The sequence below is a fragment of the Solenopsis invicta genome, chromosome 4, assembly GCF_016802725.1.
Source record: "Solenopsis invicta isolate M01_SB chromosome 4, UNIL_Sinv_3.0, whole genome shotgun sequence".
Lineage (NCBI taxonomy): Eukaryota > Metazoa > Arthropoda > Insecta > Hymenoptera > Formicidae > Solenopsis > Solenopsis invicta.
In genome coordinates, this window is record NC_052667.1 from 4204909 (window position 1) to 4225617 (window position 20709).

General features: G+C 35.5%; 1 protein-coding gene across 3 annotated transcripts in view; it reads left to right on the top strand.

Annotated features, from left to right (window-relative positions):
* The window catches only part of LOC105195636 (cyclic nucleotide-gated cation channel alpha-3), a 180021-nt gene that overhangs the window by 94716 nt on the left and 64596 nt on the right, over positions 1 to 20709 (top strand). For all 3 annotated transcript variants that reach the window (XM_026136417.2, XM_026136416.2, XM_039448141.1), the window contains 4 exons: positions 116 to 330; positions 1237 to 1492; positions 3034 to 3288; positions 4814 to 4944. In XM_026136417.2, the coding sequence (XP_025992202.1) occupies positions 116 to 330; positions 1237 to 1492; positions 3034 to 3288; positions 4814 to 4944 (857 nt within the window). The remainder of the gene's footprint in view (positions 1 to 115; positions 331 to 1236; positions 1493 to 3033; positions 3289 to 4813; positions 4945 to 20709) is intronic.

Here is a 20709-nt window from a genome sequence, read left to right on the forward strand (position 1 = left end):
TCCTCTCACACAATGCGAATAGTAACGGAAAAAATGGACAGCCATGTCCAGCGGAACGCTGTCCAGGGACGAAAGTAATTAATCAGTGCACGTTTGCGTTGAATTACTATCTCAGAAGGTACACGGCGCAACAACAGCAACAGCAACGCGGTAGTAGGGGCTATCCCGGGACACCTGGATCGAGGAATTTTCGAACTGGTGCGCCAAATTGGTCCTTCATCTTCGATCCTGCGGGACGTCTCTGTTACTATTGGTCGATGGTGGTTTCTCTTGCCTTCCTTTACAACTTCTGGGTGATCATCTATAGGTTTGCCTTCCAGGAGATCAACGGTTAGTCCGCAATGCGCTTACGACTATTTTCAAATTTTATAAACACATTTATAGAAGCGTTTTATATAGGACACGAAGATGTGTCTCTTCTAAAAATTAAAGATTCGAATCAAAAGTACGTTAGTTTATTTTTTCGAAAAATTTATCAAATTGCGGGATCATTTGTAAGAGAATCTAGCTTTCATGTCGATTACATAGAGATTCGTATTCAAATCTTATTACATACGGAACTTTTAATGATCAAGAACTCGTATATAAATTAAAACGCTTCCATGAGCACGAGAAATGATTAAATTATATGCCGTTATACGCCATGATATATATTCTTTGATTTATCTATATGAAAACGTTTCCAAAGTGAATTATTTTCAATGACAATTTATATTCAAGAGTTTTGAGGAATTTTATTAAATAAATTAGAATTTTTGTTAAAACGATCGCCGCTGTAATGTTTACTTTAGTTAAATATCAAAGCGGGCAGTAGCTTTGCAATTTATAAAACGATACGTGAATTAAACCACGCATATGAGTTAAATAGAAAATAAAGGCATCGCTAAAATATTTTGCATATGTAGACCATTGTAGAAGCTGCTTTTTCCCAATCACGAATATAAAAAGCCAGGTTAAATATAACGGCGATCGATACGGAGGCATCAATAGCTTTCGACCGATAACCTATTATAACTGATTGAAATTTGAAAATAAAAAGATTTTATTAATTTTAGAATGTACAAAAATTCGCAGAAAAGACATGTTGTATAGAAAAGGAAATATTTCAAAAAGCACAGATTTAACTTTTACATAGAAATTATCAAGCGTTAAAGATTAATCAATACTAATCTGCAAGAATTACGCACATATAATAGTACATATTGAAATGGGCATTGTTTTTGCTTGCGAACGCAGGAGAAACTCGTTGGGTGTGGTTCTGCCTGGACTACTTCTCGGATTTTTTATACGTACTCGACATAATATTTCACATTCGAACGGGATACCTGGAAGACGGCGTCCTGCAAACCGACGCCACGAAATTGAGAAATCATTATACGAACAGCACCACGTTTTACATTGACATCCTGTGCCTGCTGCCCCTCGACTTTTTATACTTATCTATAGGATTTAACAGTATGCTGCGAAGTTTTAGACTCGTAAAAATTTACCGGTAATTATCACTTTTTCTTTGTCCTTTTCACGATTATATTTACTCTATAATATTAATTAAATTAAAAGATTAATTTAATTTAATTTAAATGCCAAATTTATGAGACATTATCTTGCAATGTTTCATTTATTGCACTTATTAATGTGACGTGTCATTTATTCTTGCATATACTACAAAAGTCATAAATTTAATGCATGGTGCATGATACTTGAAAACAATCTTTGGTACGGAATTAAATGGAGCGCACCAAACTGGGATCTTTTTGCAAATTTCTCTTACACACATCGCGGAATGATGACTTAACACCTGAAAATTTCATTTCCGTTTCAACGATTTACATCGACACATATATCGATCTGTTCCGAACACTAGTGTCATGTTTGTGAATTTCTTTTCAACTACCGTAATTGACTTTGAATATGTGTAAATGTACAAGTTCGGATCTTTCCTCGTGGAGTACGACTTGCTTGGAGTAAGCCGAGATTGAAAAGGATTGCGAAAATTTGCATATAATGTCACAGCAACGCAATGCTGATCTTTCGCACGTGAACGTTTACACATTTCGGTGCAAACATCAGCGTTCCGGATGTATCGCAAAAAACTACGTCGAACAAACGGGTAGCTCGTGTTGTATCTCAATATTATCCTTTATTAGAAGCAAAATGCGCAAAAGAGAAACGCGGCTTTTCCCGCGCTTGTCGTCGCGAGATTTCTGCATCGACAAATTGGCAAACAACACTTGGTAAAAATTTAATTTTGTCGGGATAATTCACCGGCTTATTTATTTCTATACACCATAAAATGGCGTCGGCTCGTTTCTAAACGTGCGTTTTACTTTACTATATATTACCTTATTCCCGACTAACGACATTATGGACGCGACATGTGTATTAAGCAAACGGAACTCGGAGTCGGTGGTCACATTTAGTGACAAATGGCAGCATTGAGAACACGAGCCGTAACTTGGACATGTTTACGAAGACTGACGGTAAAAGGGGTCGGAATTAGAGGGAAGACAAACGTAATATGCCAAATGTAATAACACATTCTAGTTAAGGCTTTCAGCAATTTCGCAAAACCATCAATCGTTATTTCATATTGAGATAATAATCAGTATAATGGGGTTATTTACGTTTGGGTGAAATTACAAGGTATACCACTGGTATAGACTCCTTCCGATGTTTTCCTTTTTCGGAGTTTTCCACACTTCATACCGTAAATTATTGATCGCAATCGTTTCAATCGCGGCACCACACCGAGCCGTAAATCGCGGACGGCGGAATCTCGCCGCACTCGTAAATAATAACGGTAAAAAAAAAAAATGACAGGAGCACATATTTTAACCTGTTGAAGGCAGAGGCTCTCGAACCTTCCTGTCGCATGTGCGATGATTAAAAACATCGTTCGTCCCACGTTTGTTGAACACGCTCCACATGATTCCCGCCGCCGAATATCCTAAGAGGAATTCCTAAATTTATCGCTCCGTGACCGCCGGAATTTCCGCCAATTTTCTCGACCCGCTTTCTCCGTCTCTGACGTAGGTTCTGGGCGTTCATGGACAGGACCGAGCGACACACGAATTACCCGAATCTGTTTCGCTCGACCTCCTTGATACATTATTTACTAGTGATCTTTCACTGGAACGGGTGCCTCTATCACATTATTTATAAGAACAACGGCTTCGGCAGTAAGAACTGGGTGTTCAGCGACTCCGAGACGGCGGACGTTGTCAAACAATATCTGCAGAGCTACTACTGGTGCACTCTTGCCCTAACGACCATCGGCGATCTGCCCAGGTATTTACTCATTTATTTATGCGCCGAGACGTTACATGTGTGTGTGTGTGTGTGTGCGTGTTATATGGGTTCCGCAAGAAAATTTAGGGCGAATGTACCGCTGATATATTGACCAGACCGTTGCTCAACGCCCGAAAATCCTCATGAAATTCTCTTATTCACATATGCAAACTTTTATTCGTTTAAGCAAATTTTATTCATGCTGATCTGCTTTTATACAGCAAGATATGGAATGCGATATATAAGTTTGTTCTGGTGGACGTGTATAGAGGAAATTTAGCCGCTTTAATCACCGCAAAACGCGTATTGTGCGACAATTTGAGCGATAGTCCCGTCACGACTCACCGGGTTATTCGTGAATCCGAGAATTTCTTTCAAAAACTTTACATGAACCCGCGCCAGTAACACTAACGCATTACTGTAATTTATTTACTATATTTGTTTTCAAACCAACATGCAATAAAAGTGTATTAAACTCATGAACAATCCCCTACGAGACTGTAAATAATACGATTATTATTTCTTCAATTCTATATATATTCTAATATCCATATATATTTCCAGTATTCCCACGAGTCAGTTGTCATTAACTACATATAACATTCCGCGAGTAATTTCACGTATTCACGCGTTGATGCCCCGCATGCAGTTTTGAATAAAAAGCGACGGGCCGTGACCGGCTACTCTGTTATAACGTTGTACCGTGGCGCTAGAAACCCTCTGAAAATGTAGTTCTGATAAAAATCGATGACAATGTGTGTGCGTGTGTGTGTGTGTGTGTATGTGTGAAATATTCAAACCACCCAAATAAAAGAAAACTACCAGAAAACAACCAAATAACCGATAACCAAATTGATAAAATTTTCGCGCTATTTAGATTATCTCTGCAACTCTAAAATGCATTGAAAATGCATTCGTACCGATTATACCGCGATCCTTTGCAACCACGTTTGTTCTAATTTTTATTTATATGCATATTCCGCAATTCTAGTTTGTTGTATTTTTTTCCCCGATTTCAAATCCCCGCGGAATATTTCAATTATGAAAATATTGTGTCAATGCGGAATAAAAGCTCGAAGTCACTCTTTCGTGGTCGGGACTCGACCAAGAACCGTATAATCAGGAAACGAAAAAGAGTCAGCGTGCACAATGCGAATAAATGAGTCGAGTATTTTTGTTAGCGCACTTAAAATAGAGGAAGTCACGCGAAAGAGCGAGAAAATACCGGAGACATTTCCGCATTCGGACAATGTACTTGTTGGACGAAGAATTTCTATTCGAGGTCAGTTTTTATTTCGCGTTTGAAACAGCAAGGCCGGCAATTGATTAATAGAGAAGATTTTAGAAAAGATTTATTTTACGGCACAGCCGTTTTGTGTGTATTTGAGAGCATTCGCGAGGTTGCCTTTTTTGCATAAAATTTATTCAATTGTCAGATTGAAAAATCGTCGAATGAAAAACGCAAGTCGGGAAACGTTAGCCGAGCACATTTTTAATACCCTTTCCCCCTTTTCATCCTTTTCAGACCGAGAAGTAAAGGCGAATATCTCTTTGTGATTGGTCAGCTGTTCTTTGGTCTGCTGCTATTCGCAACGGTGCTGGGTCACGTCGCAAACATCGTCACTTCCGTCAGCGCGGCGCGGAAGGAGTTTCAGGGTGAGTCTAGTTCAAGTTCCTCTTGCATGTGTATCTCTCTCCGCATTAGCTTGCCGATCGTACTTCGACTTTTTTATACGGCAAACGGAATTCGTTCGGCGAAAGCAAAGTAAGACCTGCCGTCGTTTTTTACGCGCGACGAGCGTCGATTTTTATTGCGACGCGTACCGAATCCCCATCGTATTTTATGAAACTTTATTTCGATTCCCCCGTCAGTATCGTAAGAACCGAAAAAGAAACTCACGAAAATATTCATCTCTTGGCTCGTGACTGTAAATAATTCGGCACATGTGATACGTTTTATAGCACGAAATGCGATTTACGATTTCCACTTGACGTACACGAAACGAATTGCACGAAAATTCGTAAAAGTTCATATACTACGTTTTACGCGACGATGGCAATTAAATCTTTACCCGGAGTGCACGAATAAGGTAGATCAGAGCGTAAAGCGAACCTATCCTTATCTAACAAATTTTTATCCAAACTTTATTTACGAATTAACTCGATGCAAAAGAAAAACAATAATCGCCGTTAAGTGAAAGCTCGATACAAAATCATGAAATCATTTTAAATCCGTGGAAACAATTTGTTTAATGCATTTATAAGAAATGAAAGTTTCGATATGAAACTGATATGAACTGTAAATCGGAACTTTTAATGCAGCTAAATAAGTTTTTACAATAGATTTGTTGTATCCTCCGAAGCATACAGTAGTAAAATATATGGCCTTATCTCTTTTTGCCAGGTCGTTCGAATTACGGCTTGGCGAACTGCCACGAGAGATCGTTTCCCTCGCCCTTTCGGATCTTCCGAGCATGCGTTCCATCGCGCATGATAAATAACTGCATTTTCAATTAACGCCGAGCAGGAAATGGACACTTCGTTCCGCATCCAAGCTCCGTTTTAATTGCGCCGCATCGCAGTTTCGCCGCGTCCGCATTTCCGCCCTTACACCTTCGTTATTTCACGACTCAACGGGTCGCTTTCTGCCCGCTGCTTTCCGCAAAATGCACGATTCGAATGGCGCGTTCTGGCATAAAAGCGAGCGTACGCTCGACACAGAGGCGGTCATTTCAATCCGAGAGTACTCGCAAACCGAATAATCGCTCGGTCGCGCATTTTCGTTTCCCATTTATATCTTTCAATCTGTTGTCAATAGTTCTGTAAATGTACGTTTCCTCATTTCTTCATCAAATACTACAAAAGATTACGCAAACGCGCTTATCTCAATTCAAGTTTGTTCTAAAGAACGCAACAATTTGCTCGAGTAACCATAAAAAAAATAATTACATTGCAGCGCTTAATTACTGCAAAACTATTTTTTTAATTTTACTACACGTTTTACATTTAGTAAATTCTTTTACTGCACTTATAATTATTTCTGGAATATTAATGTTCTTCGTACAAATATATTAGCAAGGGCAAGAGAATTATATTGAGATGAGATTATTTTGAGGGCAATATAATAATCATACCTCTAATTATTATATTTTCTTAATTTATAATATATATTTGCTTTTTGTTAATAACTTTTGACACATGCAAAGAATTCCGCATCTATTGTATCATAACTTAATTGTTTACTTCGGAGATCAATTAAACTAGAAAATCCGAATATAAAAATAGTAGTAATTTGTAAACAATCGAGATTAATTTTACATCTTAAAATAGAATTTAACTTTGCGTAATAGGAGATGATGGAAACCCATTAATTCAAATTTTAGGAAATGAATTCATAAAATTATATTTAATAAAAAAATTTGAAAGTAGAATAAGTAAAATGATACAAATAAATAATAAATTTCTCTTTTCCCCCATTTCCCCTTCCCCTTTACTGTTTTTATAATCTCTAAAGCTAGGTGAGTCGCAATCCACAAAAGTTTGGAAAATCCTGTTATAAAAGCGCTAAGTTATTTTGTAACAACTTAGTCGGCACGCGGCCTTGGCCTTTGTTTTCAAAGTGTAACACGCGTCTATGCGCTGTATATGTATAGAAACCATAGAAGGACACCCTCTCTATCATTCGTACACCAACTCCCGAACGAGAAGGTATAAAGCTAGTTTATGTCATTTTATTTTTTAAAAAGTGATCACAAATATACAAAAAAACCTTAATTACATAATATCCGTGACATAAACCCGTGTGACGTGTCGATCAGTTTAAAATACGTATAGGATTTTATCAAAAATTTGAAAAGTTTCTGATGAAGTTTTATTTCTGTCGGGAAACAAAGATATAAAATAGACAAATATTAACAGTAAATTGATGTAAGCGTACATACTTTATGATAAAATAAGGCAACTTTATTCTTGGAACATGAATACAACAGCAGACCGTATGTCGAAATTAATTTAAAGCGTGGAAAACAAACAAAGCCGTAAATTTTTGAAAGGATTAAATATTTCTTAACAAACTGGTTACAGTGCGGTCTTGGTTCTTTGTGTTCGACGCGTTGCCGTGGCTTTATTTTTTTTTTTTACGGCTTTTGCACGCGCGCGCCCTTCGAGCAATCTTGACCTCAACACTTGTTGAACGGCATAAAGTATGTTGCCCTGTGCACAAGTCGTTTCGTACATTATTTTATTATTTTCAATTTGTGTCATTTAATTATTTTTAATTAACTCGCTATACAAGTAAAGTCGCCGTCGGCCATTTTTAATTTTTGCCATTAATGAATTAACGAACGTGAAACAGATAGATTTCGAATCGGCGCGGCGGTGTCACAACTCGTGTAACGTACCATTGAAAACAATCGTAATTTATTTCTGCTTTGAAACCTGTCAATCATGTAGCGTAATTTCAGCGTCTATTTACGATGGTTTGTTCGAGATTCTCCTCTGTCATTTGAAATTCGTCTCTAGTGCTAATTTACCCTCGGGAGTGTCGTGCAAAGTGTCGCGCGATCTTAATTAAACGTGTTTTCGCCAGTGTGTGAGTTCAACGAACCCTGGTAACCTGAGAGGAAGAAAGGCCTAAGAGAAGCATTATAAAACGACAGAAAACGAATAATATGATAGGAATAAGTAATTTATTCTTTTGTTACTGACGAATCTTTTCAGTTCTATTATTCTGTGATTTAAAATTATGAATTAGACAAAAAGCTTTTAATTATAAAATTTTATAAAAGTTTACAGTTAACGGGAAGAAAAAATCTTTATCGAGATAAATTTATATTTATATTGTTACTTTATTAAATCTATTTAAAAAAGAGGAACAAATATTTAATAAACGCGATAATTATTTTTTTTTAATATTAGTATATTTGGACGTTGTTATAATACAGGTTTTATATTTGTATTTTATATAATAGATTGTGATGCTACAATATTCCGCTGCGTTGCACATCATATTGGTGAGTGACGAAGTATTTATTTTTTTAAAAGCAATGTAGATTTATGAATACTATAACAGAATGGAATAGAACCGGGAATAAATGTAACATTTCACAATCACATTGCCTGGTACATTGGATTAAAGCAGATTAGAACGATATTTAACCCTGGATTATGTAATAAGCGTTTGATGAGTCATTATGCATACACATATAATGTAAGCACGTAAAGCTATAAATAATATTTTCAGGCGACATTAGAGAGAGAATATTATTAGATTTTGTTTATTTTAATAGTATATACAATACAATCGATTAAATTTTTAAAGTTAGTTGTTTATATAAATAATGAAATATATAAAAGAAGTGAAAGAAGCAAAATAAAATTACAAGCTAAAGTAAATGCAGTTATTTTTGAAGTATAAAGCTTTTATTTTTTGCCGTATCTCTCAGAGTGTTCACGACGATACAGATCGGAAGAAGATATTTATTACATATATTTATTTATAAATAAAAATAAATTGGTGTAGCAGAGACAAAAATATAGCAGACAAAAGTTGTTATTATTAAAATGCTTTTACTTTGTTTTCCTCTTTTTTGAATAGTTTTTAATAATATTTGAGGTATTTTGTCTCGTTATATTGTTTTTAAGATATAGACAATTGCAAGAAAGTAATATACTTCAAGCTTTAATATACATGCGTCATACGTAAGCATAAGCATAAATGACAAAACGACGAGAAATATTTTACAGTTACTGTTTATTTCAATTGATTTATTTAACGAAGAAACAGAATCACATTAATAAATATTAGTTACATTTTTTCCTACTTTAATTTTATTGAAATTTTCTTTGTAAACCATGTTCATCTTTTATGAACAAATCCAACATAATTAATATTTAATAAAATAATTTAATAACAAATTAAATTATAAATAATAATTTAATAAATGGACTAATTCTTCCAATTTATAGTTTGAAAATTTTGATATTTTTATACTGGGATTTTAGAATTTCTATAATTTGAAATTCTCTTTCTGTTTAATTAATCTCTAAAATTACAATATTAAACTATCATATAGTGATTGTGGAATACTTTGCGTACGCATAGAAAACGAATGTGTTGAGATCAAAATGACTGGGACGCACATATCGATCCTTTAATTTAACAGCACGCATTGAATTGCTCCTTTGAAATCATTAGCAAGTAAATCGAAATGCATAATTATGATACGTCATCCACATTAATTATGCATATATAAATCAGTGTAATATACAACGGCCAAATAACATTGAGAGGTATTTAGTGATTGTTTAGTCCAAAATTCGCAATCCCAGTTGAATATACATACGATGTGTAGACAACGTTCCTAAAGACCTAATGTTAATCGAATTCGCGCGAGTACTCCCGAGTTAACATTTTCCTTCCGCTAAACGGTAGCACGTCGGGCACTATTACGACAATAACCATCGACGATCGTAGTTTTCCTTGGCATTGTGCCGCACGAGATACGCCAGAACCGTGAAAGATATAAGCCGAGAGACCTTTCTATTGTACAGATAAGCTCCTTGCGGCGTTGTTCGATTACCGTAAAATATAGGATATTTACTAAGATATTTCGCGGCGTTATTTTATAGCTTTATCTCATCTTCTGAAGATGAGAGTATATCTATTTCATTTTCCGTACGCTCTATTAACACACGTGTGTCTTCTATCTATTTTTCCCCCAAATAATAATTCTTCGCAGTTTTCTCGTAAATCATGAAACAATATCTTCGTCTTTCTTATTTGGAATGCCGCATATTACTCCACTTTTTATACTTTTATCATACATAACGCGCCTCGTTAAAGGATAATGAGAACATTGAAACGAGAAACGCAGCTATTTATTCCATAGATATATAAGATAGATCCCGCATGCTATATTTTCTTTAAGTGGGTCTGTCAGAATCAAAACATTGGGGGAATTCTTTTCTCATGTAGGCAGTTGCGTAACGTTTATTGACAGTGGTAGTAGTAAAAGACGATATAAGACAGACCTCTCTCCACATTTTGGCCAAGGACAGATATATTTAGTTAATGCTAAGAGTCTGTTCTATATGTCTGATTTGCTCTAGTACTCGTATTGCGTCTTCTTCAGGATATGAGGGTCAGAATTCTTTCTCTTCATTCTTTTTTATATGTAAACATTTTTAATATATTTACGTTTTTACATATACGTCGAACGTATATATCTCCATCTTAAATTTATGTGAAAGGAACGAATTACTTATTCCGGAAAATTGAACGGAAGATGGAAAACATGAAAATACCATTTGTTGCAATTAGGGCTTCTACTTCACCAATTAGATCCTCTTTAGAAAGGTCTGTAAATCCCTTGACTCTCGTAGAGCAAGAGAAGTCGGCAGGATCGATGTTTAATGACAGTCTACGGGGATCGTTGCGCGAGGACCCGAAGCGCGTTCTCGTTACTTCTCTATTATATTTGTGAAAAATTTCCTCGATGTAATGACATAAGAATTTGACAAAAATTAATATCTGGGAAAATTGCTTGGACACGTTTAATTTTACTTTTAATACTCTTTTCTCATCTTGCATTTACATCTATGCTAAACGATAATATCTTAAAACTAAAAACTATGCGAATCGTAGAGTGAGTGCATATGGAATATCTCATTGTGTACATCGCGAATTTTCACTTCTTAATATCATTGTAGTTTAATCGAAATGTCATTTGTTCTACGTAGAAGGAAATTAAATTTTTCTCCATAACAGAGAAAGAAACTAAATTGTAATTTCATTACACTTTGAATCCTGAAAGCGACAAAGTGGATAAAATGTTGCGAGACAATGATATATTTGACAAGCCCTGCACAGAAGTTATACCATTCGATAATTACCTGTCTATTGGTAAATATTATTACTTATTGCTATGTCAGTACACTGTATATTATTGCTTTTTGCAGCATCAGCGTGATGAATAAATAAAAACAAGCAGAAAGAAAAAATAATTATTTTTTTCCATCAACATTTTAATATGTATAAATAATAATAATATTTTGGATGTAGTTTTGAAAGATCACTTTTTAGAAACGCAAAAATTGTCTTGGCTATTCCAATAAACTGTATAAATACACACACACACACACACACACACACACACACACAGACGCGCGCGCGCGCACACACACACGCACATACGCACACGCACTCACGCGCGCACACACGTTTCTCTCTCTACTATTTTTTTTAAATATTATTTTCTTTTTGGTCACAACAACGTATTGAGTTGGAATAAAAATTTGTAGCGATATATATGTGATTAAATAAATTTATGTACAAATATTTAAACATTGTCTTTGAATTTTAATTCTACAAATTTTTGTTCCAATCTAACTAATTTTATTTTTCATAATAGTTTTTCTTTGTTTTTCTATATTCTGCTTTTTATTAAATAAAAGCTTACAGAAGTGTACTATAAGAATTGAAGAAAAATTGATTGGATTTGTTATTGTAACAAAATTTTATATATAGATTTTGATTTATTTACATATTAAAAATTGAAATATCAATTGTAATTACGTTATGGTACAATCGCAAAATAAATTAATTTAATCGCAAAATAATTAATGACTTTGCAAAATCTGTTCTACTACATTTTTATTCTATTGACAATTATTTTGTTTCTGTCTAGTACACTTCAATTCGAAATTTAACGTTATGTTTTTAATGTCTTTGCCCGACAGATAATTTTTTAATTATATTTACGTAATGAGCTTCTTAACAATTTCGTAATAAACTTCTTCTATTTCGAAACAAACCGCATTACTTTAAACATAAATGCAGTAATGCAAAACAGGAGAAAGACTAAGTACAAGTAAATGCAATTTTAAAGCTTTAAATTTACTTCGTGTTAAAAATAGACCGAATGTTGCGGTTTAATTCCGCGTAACTGACAACACTATCGAAAATTTATAGTCTAGATAATCTGACAACTTTTCTCGTAATACAAAGCCCAAGTCTCGTAATACAAATCGCCAAGAAAGTTACTCGAATACGTTACTCGAATAAGAAATTGTAAAAGTAGTTTTCCCATAGAGGAAACATTACATAGAAATGTCGAAATAATGGAAATTTACGATAAAGATTCAAAGAGTTATACTTTGACGAAATTGATCGACCTAATGGAAATAAAAAAAAAATTTTTAACTGTAATTAAAAAAAAAGGATACGTACTGGCGTAAGATTTACCGAGAAATTGCAAATAATACCATTATCAAATTTTTTTACGTATATTTTTTATCTCTCGTAAACCAATTTAGATTCGATGCGCCCCAGGAGAGAATCTTAAATACAGCGTAGAGCGAAATTGCGAAATAGGAATTAAGACTATAAATGTAATTCCATAAGATTTCGAGGGTATAAAATGAAGGACGACGGCGCGGTAATGATCCTCACGGCTTTTTACTTTTGCAATTTTTCCCGCGGAATTAAACGGGAGCACAAGCGATTAAATATGAAATGCAATAGAATTTCTTCTAATTCCATACTCGTTCACTTTTAGCTGCGCGAAATCTCGTTACGAGCACAGCTATCGTTATTGCCCTGGCACATAACAATCGTGGTTGCATATCGAATTGCTTCGGATTATATCGCGTACGACAAACAAACAGAAATAACTTTCATTGGAAAATGGGGGGAAAAAAACACGCGAATGACGCGATAAAATTTTAATACGTTCACGTAGTTGAATCTCTCGTTAAAGCCCCGCTAATAAATAGACATGTAGATATTTCAAGAGCGAGGTGTCAGCTAAAATAATTCATCAAACTCCATTTTCACTCGTTGCGCGCTGTCAACAATTTATCCGTACGGTTACTCGAGAAGTTTTCCAATTTGTCAGAACTACGACAGAATGTTCGCCCGGCTCTCCTTACAATTGGCTATCATTAAACGGTCATGGCCGTCGACGAGCTCGCAGAAGTTTACAGGCCGGATACTCGTGACGATTTAGATACTGCCCGCACGAATATTGTCCACCTCTGTACACGATTGGTACAAAACTCCCGTGATTCTACTGACCACGTTGCCGTGTTCACGAAGTTCACTTTTAATTGCCTGTCATTAAATAGTTCATTAGAGTATTACGCCGGTGGCGAGGGTTAATTGGAAATAACGATGCATAGCCGACCTTCGTTAGAGCGTGCACGGTTGGTCACCCGAATGGGACGCGTTTAAAACTTGTCGAGGATACGCGTCTATCAATTCCTTGCAACTTTCCCCTAAACGAAATATATATATAGAAGAACATAGAGAGAAAGGCACACTGAAAGGATAAAACTTGCATTGCTGTCAGAAAAAGGCAGTACAAGGTATTACAAGTTTTCCAGTGCGACTGTCTAAATAAAGTTCTCGCTAACAAGATGTAAACAAAACTCTAAGTAGATATACGTGAAACTTTATATATGTACATTCTTATCGTGCTTCTATAGTAACGTTGTTGGAACTGCCAAGATATATAACAAAGTACAAATTTGATTTAAGTTTTCGTTCTCTGTTCATATTTTTTAACGGAACATCCTAAAACCTTTTTCTACGTTATGCATATTGTTACACTATTAAAAATTTGCAACTGTCTGTTATCTGCAAAGCATATAAGATACCTAAATCGAATAAGAATCATTTAAATTATTTTATTTTTTAAAGAATTTTATTTGTGGGGATATTGAAACAAAAAAAGTTGAGTGAGAATAAAATCTTTATTTCAATCACTCACAAAAATTAAATATATCTTCGATAAAGAATATTTTGTAAACGAAACAATTTTATTTTAACTTTGACATTAAACTTTGTTATAGGCTTATGTAATAAAACAGAAACAAATTAAAAAAAACAAAGAAACATTTTTCAAATCAATTTTAAAATGATTGTTAATCACAGAAACAAAATTTTTAGGATTTATTCTTAAATATCAATTATTTTTAATTTAGACTTTAATTATTTTTTTAATCTATGAAAATTATTAGTTTAATTTGAATGAAAAAAATTGTTACTCTCACACGTAATAAACAAATGAAAATGATTATAACAATAATCATATAAGTAGTTATTGAGTGCATGTTTTAAAAAAATATATATTTTTTTAAAAAATAGGAATTAAATATTTAGTATATATAATATATATTTGTTAGTTTCTACAATTAAAAAGTTAAATAATATCATAATATGTTATAATAAACCATAAAATAATGTATATTTAACATATTACTTTGTAGTAAATTTTTATTAAAATTGCGTTACATCACAAAATTTTTGTTATATTAAACGCGTTGTTACCGGTTCTAATTTCCCTTTTTATTTATTTTCGGTGACATATTTTTTAAGCATTATATTCTTAGCGAGTTTTTAAATGGTAAATTCGAAAATAACAATGTTGAGCTTAAACTAAAGCTAAGCCTCATTGGGTTCAGATATCTTATTAAATGAATAAATATACATGTATTTAATTGTTTATAAAATCAAAACTTGCTTTGGTTTATTGATGAAGATTTATATTAAGTTAAAAAATATAAAATGCCAAAAGAATCTTCTTCTACGCTTGTCATACGCTTATTAGCGCGTAGGCGATCTCGTCTGCATATACTCGTATTCGTAGATAAAAGAATACTTCACTTTTATAAGATATTAAAAAAATTTTTTATTGAATATTTTATATTATTGCGAAGTTCAGAACTTTATCGTCGAAAGTTTTGATTAAACTTTATTATAGATGTTCAAAAATATGTCTAAAGTTAAGAGCTGTTCACAGTTTTACTGTTAAAATACGCGGCTGCTATTTTATACTATCTTACAACATATTTGAAATTCTCGCATTTTGAAAGAGAAAGGGAAAGAAAGAGAAAACATTTATAGATCATTTTCTTATCTGTGTGAAAGAATATTTTACTTGCAAAATTGTTGCGTATTGCACGCAACAAGAACAAAGTATTACTGTAAATTACGCAGTTGAAACCGGTCTCTCCGCGAGATTAGTTGAGATAATTGGATAGCACCGGGGCAGCCGGAAGGTAAAGCGCAAAACTCTACTCGAGAAACGTGAGGCGGGATGACGTTGATTTTATGAAATTAGGCGCACAGGGTAAATCGAGAAGCAATAAACCTGCCGCTAACGCGAACTTTGATCGTACGTTGACCCACGGTTGTCCAGCTGTATGGCTAGCGGTATGAATCAATATTAATTCTGCTAATTATGTCCTATCCTATTATACGATAGTATAATATCGATAGTAAATCAATGTACCGAGAAACAGCCATCATTTCCGTCGAACGTGTACCTTGCGCTTTAATTAATTGGTATGCGATCGTCAAAACCTTATCCACTGCAGCGTGGCATCAGTTTTGATGACTATTTTTTATGGGACATGAAGAGAGGAAAATATACAAGTTATTTAATATGATGGTGTTTTCTAATACGTATTACTTGTACATCTAGCTAAACAGACTGTAACGGTCGTTGCTTGAATTTACGTAGTGCTGTCAATGATCCGATCAAAATTTAAAGACCTTATGAAGTTCAAGTTCTACTTTTTCTTTGGAGAAAAAAAGTTTCACTTACTTTTTCTGTGTAACATATGATGCGTTAAAAGAAACTCTCTTTTCACGTATCTCTCGTATCTCGAGATTACCAAGACTGTTCATCGTGAAGCTCAAAGTTCATCCGGCACACGCGTAGTTTGCGGCGTCATAATTTAACCGGTGTATTTTGCTAGCAACCAAGGGCGGAGCAACATCAATTTCCTTAATTACGTCAGTTGTGTTCTAATATATTAGGCTAGTAATTTTGACGTTGTAATTTCGGGAGCGGCCGTTACTCAGCTTCATTGCCCAAGGACGGGGCGCAGCCCTAAACCGAAACATAAGCTTTGAAACTAAATTCCGTGCACTTCGAAGAAAGGGTCCGCATAAACTTCTAGACCGAAAGAAAGCTTTACTGTTCGAACGATATTGCGAATATCCAAGTTGAAACTGTGGTTTTCTCGATTTCAGTAGATCTGACGTCAAAGTAGATGAAATATGTATTTCTACATTTTCTATTTGCACCCTTACATGTATTATTATATATATATATATATATATATATATATATATATATATATATATATATATGTATGATTGATTGATTGATTGATTGATTGATGATATGTCTTTTACTCAAAAATGACTTTTGCTACTTATATGTCTTACATCAGTTTTCAAATAATTCATTAATTTTTTATGTTATGATCATAGAATAATTACCAGTACAAGATATTTGAAATCTACAAAATAAAATTATCTAATAAATAAGAATTGAAAAATTTTTATTGTGCAGTTAAAAATGATGTTAGAGAATAAAATAATTTTTGTATCTGTATATAAGTACGATTTTTTTTATTTTAATGAAAGTACGCATTACAACAAAAAAAATCATATTATTTTATAAATATCTGGCATACGCGTATTTCCAATGACAAATTTTTTTAAATCTAATTGAAACACGAAAAATGTTTTTGCGCGAAAGAGCTTCTTTATTAAAATAATCCGTAGCTAACCATGAATATAATTTTAGATATTTTTTTATTTGTAAAGCTACTGCGAGCATTGTATACGATATTTGGTTAAATAATACAATACATTTTGTAAATACATTTGTTAGATTTATCAAAATATCCATGTTGAAAAGAAAGTTGCAGCACTCGTGAAATCATTCCTTGTAGAGGAAGATTTTGTAAAGTTTTTAAAGAAAATATATACTCAAAACATTTGAGAAAGTATTTTCAGCGTAAGAAAGAGAATTGAGAGAAGGAGAGAGAGAGAGAGAGAGGAAGGGAGCTTTTCTCACGTTTACCAGCTTATATTTACATCGCGTTCGACGACGGTAACAAACATGATGTGATCGATTTATGCGAATTACATGTATCGTGCGAGTGTCGCAAATCGGAAATATGATGATTACAAACGCCAGACGCGATCCGCGCAATTATGGTTGCGGTTATTCGATAGGTTGGCACAGAGCACTCCCTCGGCGTGGATACAGCTTTAGTTTAAACTGCAAGCTTTGGAACGTTACGGGGAAACGCTTGCACGTTTGGGGCGTACCGCGGAAGAAAGCTCGACGACGAATATGCTGAATTTGATTTCAAAGCTTTAAAGTACGACACGACTGCCACAATTTGCGAAATTACCTCCGTATTGTCGTCTGCAAACAATTTGCGTTCCCTGGCAACGTTACGACGCGATACGCATATTGATGAATCTATAACTGAAGTGATAAGAACGTAAGGGAAGCTGACGCTTGATGAAGGATTGTATTATCGAAAGAATACAAATTAACTCATTATATTATGAAACGCGTGAAGTAGCTTTCATATTAATTAGTTTTATCATACTTTTTTACTTTGCTATTTCCTTTCTTACCTTATTTTGTTTATTTTTGCTATTATATTATTTTATTTTCTTGAGCAGAAAATCTCTCTCTCTCTCTCTCTCTCTTTCTCTCTCTCTCTCTCTCTCTCTGCTCAGTAAACTAAAGACAAGCAACGGCAGCGTACGACGCTACACGTTGAATTTTTATCAAGAGCATGAATCACGTGATTTTAGTCTGAGCATCTTGCATAGACACGCGAAAAGGTGTAATTAACACCGTTATTGAATGCGCGTTCTGCGAAGAGCGTAATTAATGGTATTATAGATCTAACCCTTTTGGGCTGGAGTGAAGTTGCGAAACCCCAATAATTGTGCCGTCGGTCCACCCTACCGTGAGTAATTAATATGTATTGAACGAAGGATTGAGATCGTCCTCGTTTATCACCCTCGAGAGCGCGCGTAAAAGTCCGAGCTGCAACATAAAGTTTTTATTTAAAGCGCGAGAGCCTTGGAAGCCGTTATTCACAGTATAGAGATTCTTGAAAGAGACGTGAAGGGTATGAAAGAGATTGGAGTAAAGATTAAATTGTTCGCGAGGAGTAAACGGACTATCTCTCTTCTCCCGATGTTTAATCTCGTACGAAGCGGTCTTATTTTATTTTATTCAGAAAATTTTAAACGCAGTCTTCTAGTTACTCCTTTCTTTCATCTACAAAAGATGCGGGGTCCATAAATATATTATTCGAAATTGCGAATGTTTTTTTTTTTACGCAAACGTGAAACGTGGTACATACATTTTCACGATCGTTTCGCGATGATGCACGTGGGAGTCCACAGTTTCGACTTGCCAAAGTGAGTGAGCGACACATGTAAAGTGAATGTTTTAAATTACGTTGTGCCCGTTAGCCATGATTCGGTCAGCTCGTGGCCTCTTTTTTTTGGGGGAAAAAAGCGGAAAACGGGTTTCAGAAAGTATTACGTTCTCGCTAAAAGTTTCATCCGCTAAATTACGTTTTCATCTCCTGCTGATAACTAGATTCCGCCAGTTTTTCCGCGGTTAAAAGAAACGAGTCGTACAAAAAAATTCAATTACTAACGGTAGACGTCGTCGATGAAGACGTAACTTCGTTCGATCAGTTTCTTCTTCGGTTGCATCGCGCGACTTGCGACATTTCTACTCGTTTGCATCAGTCGCAGAGCGCGTGTCGCAGAAGTTGGGAATTAGCTTCACGAGAACATCTCCGTATCTCCCGCATCTCGCGTTTTAAGATAAATTACGCCCGCGCCGCTGTCGCCGAGTTAACTCGACGGCGAAATTTCTGGCTGGCTTCGATGCGTCGAATCATGAAAAAGGGTGGCAAGAGAGATGGAGCGGGCATTACGACATCTACGACATTGCATTCGCGACACCGCCACCGTAACGGTCATGCTACACGGCGCGCAAACTGGTCCATGCGTCTGAATAATATATGGCGACCACGGCGCTGGACGCCCCGCGATGTCGCAGCGTCATTACATTGGCTTAAGAGCACGTAACCGATACTTCGTAATCGTTAAGCCACCGATGGTCTGACCATGGCAACGGCTCCATTGGATTCGCGCCGGTTTTACAGTGACTGTTGCGCGAAGCTGCAATTGCTAAGCACGTAGAGTTTGCAAAAAGTATTTACCCAACGTTGTTCGCCGCGATGAAGATGTCTTGGGGAAGAAATATATTTGTGAAAGAAGAAAAACTAAAGAAGGGAGAAAAACCAATGAAGACACTAAAGTACAGGCATTTATTGAGTCTGCAATTTTTCTTTTGGAAAATAAAACAATCTGTTCTGTTACTTTTTCCCCGTTTAACGAAATTATTTATAAGGGTTTTTTTCTTTATAGGTATTAATAATCTTTTAGATCTCGTTTAATTTAATTTTTAATCATTCCGCCGATGTATCGTAAAATGAGCCATTCGCTTTGACGGTCGAAAATTACGTGGAACTGGGGGGCCATATTTCTCGCGTGGAATAATTATCCACAATGTATCGATTAACTGATTCGTTGCAGCGTTTCCGGGAGCGACAACGCGTCAGCGCATCGCGAAACGGCTAGACATAAACAATATCTAGAGAGCGCGTTATGTTTGCACATTTGTTCCCCGTTGCCGTAGGAGTAATCAACGACAGCGCATACGGAGAATTATCCCTCGAAGTTAACCCTCTACATTAATCGGGCCTGAGATGCGCCAGCGGAATATCGCGTCGCCAAATGGTGCCTCCGCATTTGCGGCACGTTCTAAACACCATACTGCTCAGCGTTTACGGCCCGAGAACGTTCGGCCTGCTCTGGCACCGTGTCGCCCGATAATTCAGCATTTATTGCATGACCGTGATACAACGTCCTGCTTATGAATATTCCTTTGTGCAGGCCGTGGCTCTGCATCCTCATTAACTCCTTCGATACATAGTTACCCACGCTCACATATAGTGAGCGATCAAACATCGATAGGATATGCATTCCCGTTCATTAAGTGCGCTTATCGATCTCATTGTAGAAAACCTCTTGAATCACGCGACCGTACGAGAATATATTAAAATTAGCGAAGAAAATGCGGCAGTATTATTTATTTTAAATATTATCAAAAGTTCGTAAATAATGTTAGCGCGAAGAATACGTCCTCCAGCAAATACTCTATATTTCAGCATCTTCATTTACTTATCTTTATAATGTGAACCGCGAGCTATAGACCCTCGAGATACCTCTAGCGAGCGGCAAGTGCCGCTTAAATGAAGAGCAGCTCGTTCGTCGCGCAATCCCGACGGCAATTTCGATGCGTTAATTTCGTTAAAATCGCGCAAACGTCGTCGCCGGGAAGTGTTCCACGCGCGCGTACTTAAGAGTAATGCGTTGCTCCAAATTGCGCGGTACGTTAATCGAGGGTTGACGCGACCGGCCGGAAAACTACGTTAAAACTCCTCGTGCACGTTAACTCTATTGGATTTTCGTACGCTCACTTTGGTGCCGTGCGTTTCGTTCCATGGCGG